This window comes from Eriocheir sinensis, chromosome 20 (genome assembly GCF_024679095.1).
Source record: "Eriocheir sinensis breed Jianghai 21 chromosome 20, ASM2467909v1, whole genome shotgun sequence".
Taxonomy (NCBI): Eukaryota; Metazoa; Arthropoda; class Malacostraca; order Decapoda; family Varunidae; genus Eriocheir; species Eriocheir sinensis.
In genome coordinates this window covers 13,732,015-13,735,932 of record NC_066528.1, presented here as the reverse complement: position 1 = coordinate 13,735,932, position 3,918 = coordinate 13,732,015, and the positions used below count along the sequence as shown (strand labels likewise).

The window sequence follows — 3,918 nt, the reverse complement described above, 5'->3', positions numbered from 1 at the left end:
GCACTCACGAGGACTCGACTGATCTCGTTTTGGCCTTTGAAAATAGTTGATGTGAGGGGTAGAAGAGTCTGGCAATACCAACTTACAACTCTGCAATAGCTATTTCAGTGGGAGAGAGGAGAGATTTGAGGTCGAATTTAAGCTCAGGAAAGGATGGGAAGCGTCAAGGGAAGATTATTATTATTATTATTATTATTATTATTATTATTATTATTATTATTATTATTATTATTATTATTACTACTACTACTACTACTACCACTACTACTACCACTACCACTACTACTACTACTACTACTACTACTACTACTACTACTACTACTACTACTACTGAGATCATTGAATGGCACCAATGGAAAATTAAAGAAATATTATACAGACTCAAATAGAATCCCATTGATGAGCAGACATGGATATAAATAAATAAAGTAACAGTAAAGTAAGAAGAACAAAACAAGAGGTGGGGACAAAACAATACTTAATTAATGAGTTACAGGTGGTGTTGACCTTTTCTTTAACTATTCGTTGTCATTGTCAACAAGGGAAAATTGGCGTACACTTCCTCCTTCATCCTCAAGTCTCTTCCTGTCCTCCCTCTCCTCCTCCCTGACTCACTGAAGAAGAGTTCGGAAAGGGCTGCAGGGAGGACTCGTGGTATTTATCCATGGTGCTCCTTGCTTTACTATCAGAAGCTGCTATGGGGTGATAGAGAAAACGAGACACTTTTAAGAGGAACTAAAATAGAAGTATGAAGAAGGTATGACCATATATATATATAGGAGGAGTACCGAAAAATATCAGTGTGAATAAGAATAAGTAAATAATAGCTTATATCAGTATGAAGTATAAAGTGGAATGAGAAACTAAAATATCAGAATGAAGGAGAATGAGTAACATATATTTGGCCTCTTTGGGTCATAATTAGTTTTCTACGCCTTTTAGCAGCTGATTCAAGAACTAATTTTCAGCTGTTTTTACTTCCATCACAACTTGCTATTAACCTAACCTGCCATCATTACTGCTATTATTATCATGTTTCCACTTATGGCACAACGTAATATAAGCTAACCCAGATTCATTGCCTCTTACAGCACAACACATATCAACCTAACATCCTTCATTACGGGTATTATTATCATGTTTTCACTCACAGCAAAACACAACTTGCTATTAACCTAACCATCATTACCGCTATTATTTTCATGTTTTCACTTTTAGCGCTGCGTAATATTAAGCTAACCCAGATTCATTGCCTCTTACAGCACAACACATATCAACCTAACATCCTTCATTACGGGTATTATTATTATGTTTTCACTCACAGCAAAACACAACTTAACATTAACCCAACGTGACTTCATTACTGCTATTATTTTCACATTTTCACTTTTGGCGCTGCGTAATATTAAGCAGATTCATTGCCTCTTATACCACAACACATCAACCTAACATCCTTCATTACGGGTATTATTATTATGTTTTCACTCACGGCAAAACACAACTTGCTATTAACCTAACCTGCCTTCATTACCGCTATTATTATCATATTTTCACTTATGGTACTGCGTAATATTAAGCAGATTCATTGCCTCTTACAGCACAACACATCAACCTAACATCCTTCATTACAGGTATTATTATCATGTTTTCACTCACGGCAAAACCCAATATTAACCTGACTGTGATCCCTTTGGCCTTCGGATCCTATAAATAATCCCGCTGATGCAGAAGACTAAGCAACCCAGGAGCCTTGCCTCATCACTAATCCCAAAGGTGGCAAAGAGGACAAAGAGATGTGCCTGTCACGACCCTCGGGGCGGCAGATTCAGGGAAGGGCTGGACCGAGACACAGCTGGCCGGTATTATGAGACACCGCTTCTCACATCAACAATTTCTAAAGGTCAAAGAGGGGGTCAGTCGCGTTCTAATGAGTGTTTCCTTAGGTTCACGGCACAGAAGAAGGGTCAAACTACCACCAGGCTCTTAAAACTACTACTGGAAATGCCCAAAACTCCTACGAAAGCCTTGTCAAATATGCGTTCTTGGGCAGTGAAATGTCTTAGAATATGACGCAGCATGTCCCTCGTCTTCGTAAACATTTCAAGATCCGGGTACTATCTCATCATCCCCTACCCTCAGTAACACCACCAGAGGCCACCTGTGTTGTCTAACCTGCTCCCTTTTCTTCTAACACCTAAAGAAGTTGACCTCTCTTTCGGCCACCTCTTTTGATTCTTTTTTTAGGAGCAGCGAGTAGCGGGCTTATTTTTCATTGTTGTTTCCTTTTTTTTGTGCCCTTGAGTTGTCTCCTTTGTTGTAGAAAAAAAATATATAAAACAGCCAAAAATGCTGACTAACCCGCTGCGCACTGTTGTCTAGCCCATTATTTTTATTTTTGTAGTAGTGAAGACGTTTAAGAGCAAGGGAGATGCTACACGATGCTAACATAACTCCTACCGCTAAGCCAGAAAACTGAAGAGATGCCACGGAGTACAAATTATATTGCTGTCTTCCACTGCGCAATGTTATCTAACCCGCTAACTTTCATTTCTAATACCTAAAGACATAATGAGGAGGAGATACGAACAGAAAAAAACAAAAACAAAAATCCGGATAACAAGAAAAAGAGAAAACACGAAACAACAAACACACACACACACACACACACACACACACACACACACACACACACACACACACACACACACACACACACACACACACACACACACACACACACAAAAGGAGGAACAGAATATATCGAGACTACTTTTGACCGAATGAAAGAAATAACGTAAAAAGTAAAAAAAACTTACCTTACAAATAACTTAAAATGAACGCCTTCCCCTTGACAAAACCTTAAGTTACTGTTTGCTAGAGAGAGTTTTGCGTTCATATTTACATGGGAAGAAGGAAAAAACAATTACCTCATAAATAACTTAACATGAATACCTCCTCCTGACAATAGCTGAAGTTACTGTTCACTGGAAAGAAGAAAAATAAAATGGTGAGGAAAAAGAAGGAAAAATGAAGAGGAAAAAGAAGAAGAAGAAAAACAAGAACAAGGATGAGAGGATGAAATGGAGGAAAGGAAGAACAAGAAGAGGAGGAGGAAGAGGTAGGAATATAAATAAAAAAGAATAAGAATGAATAACAAGAGGAAGATGAAGAAGATGAAAAACACAATGAAAACGAAGCAAACAAACACAAGAATAAGAACAAGCAGAGGGAGAGAAGGTAGGAAGAAAAAACAACAACAATAATAAGACAGAAAACGAAAGAAAAGAAGAAAGAAGAATAAAAGAATATTGGATTTGTTTTTACTTCGATCAACGTAGAGAGAAGAAAACTCGAGCATAGACTTGGGGAAGAAACTAGTATATATATTCTGGAAGGGGGGGAAGAGGGCACGATCCATAGAGTTATATATTAGAGTGCGCTTCCCCTGTTTCGCTGCCTTGTGTTGAGTGATGCCAGTAGCCCACCGCGGCGGCCGAGTGTGCCCAGTTTCATCCAAAATCGACGACTTCACACACCTCACTCCCACCCGGTTTCCTGACCCCACCATTCAATATGAAGAAAATGTGAGGCCACCATCGTCTTCCTGGGAAAATTCTGCATAACGCTAGCTTAAATTTGTAACGATAATGTAAAAACAAGTAGACGAAAACGATAAGGTAGCGCTTCAACATTTTCTCACAACACAACCAAACCTAACCTAACGAAACTTAACCTGACCTGACCGACCTGACCTGACCTGACCTAACTTTGCCTTATCTTACCTTACCTTACCTTATCTTACCTTATCTTACCTAACCTTATCATACCTTATCTTACCTTACCTTACTTTACCTTACCTTACCTTACCTTACCTTACCTTACCTTACCTTACCTTACCTTACCTTACCTTATCTTACC

At 38.7% G+C, this 3,918-nt stretch overlaps 1 protein-coding gene across 1 annotated transcript in view; it reads right to left on the bottom strand.

Moving 5' to 3' along the window:
* Positions 1-1,802: 1,802 nt before the first annotated feature.
* The window catches only part of LOC127001069 (lipase lipl-1-like), a 42,432-nt gene continuing 40,316 nt past the window's right edge, over positions 1,803-3,918 (bottom strand). The window contains exon 11 of the mRNA XM_050865239.1: positions 1,803-1,852. Within this exon, the coding sequence (XP_050721196.1) occupies positions 1,803-1,852 (50 nt within the window). The remainder of the gene's footprint in view (positions 1,853-3,918) is intronic.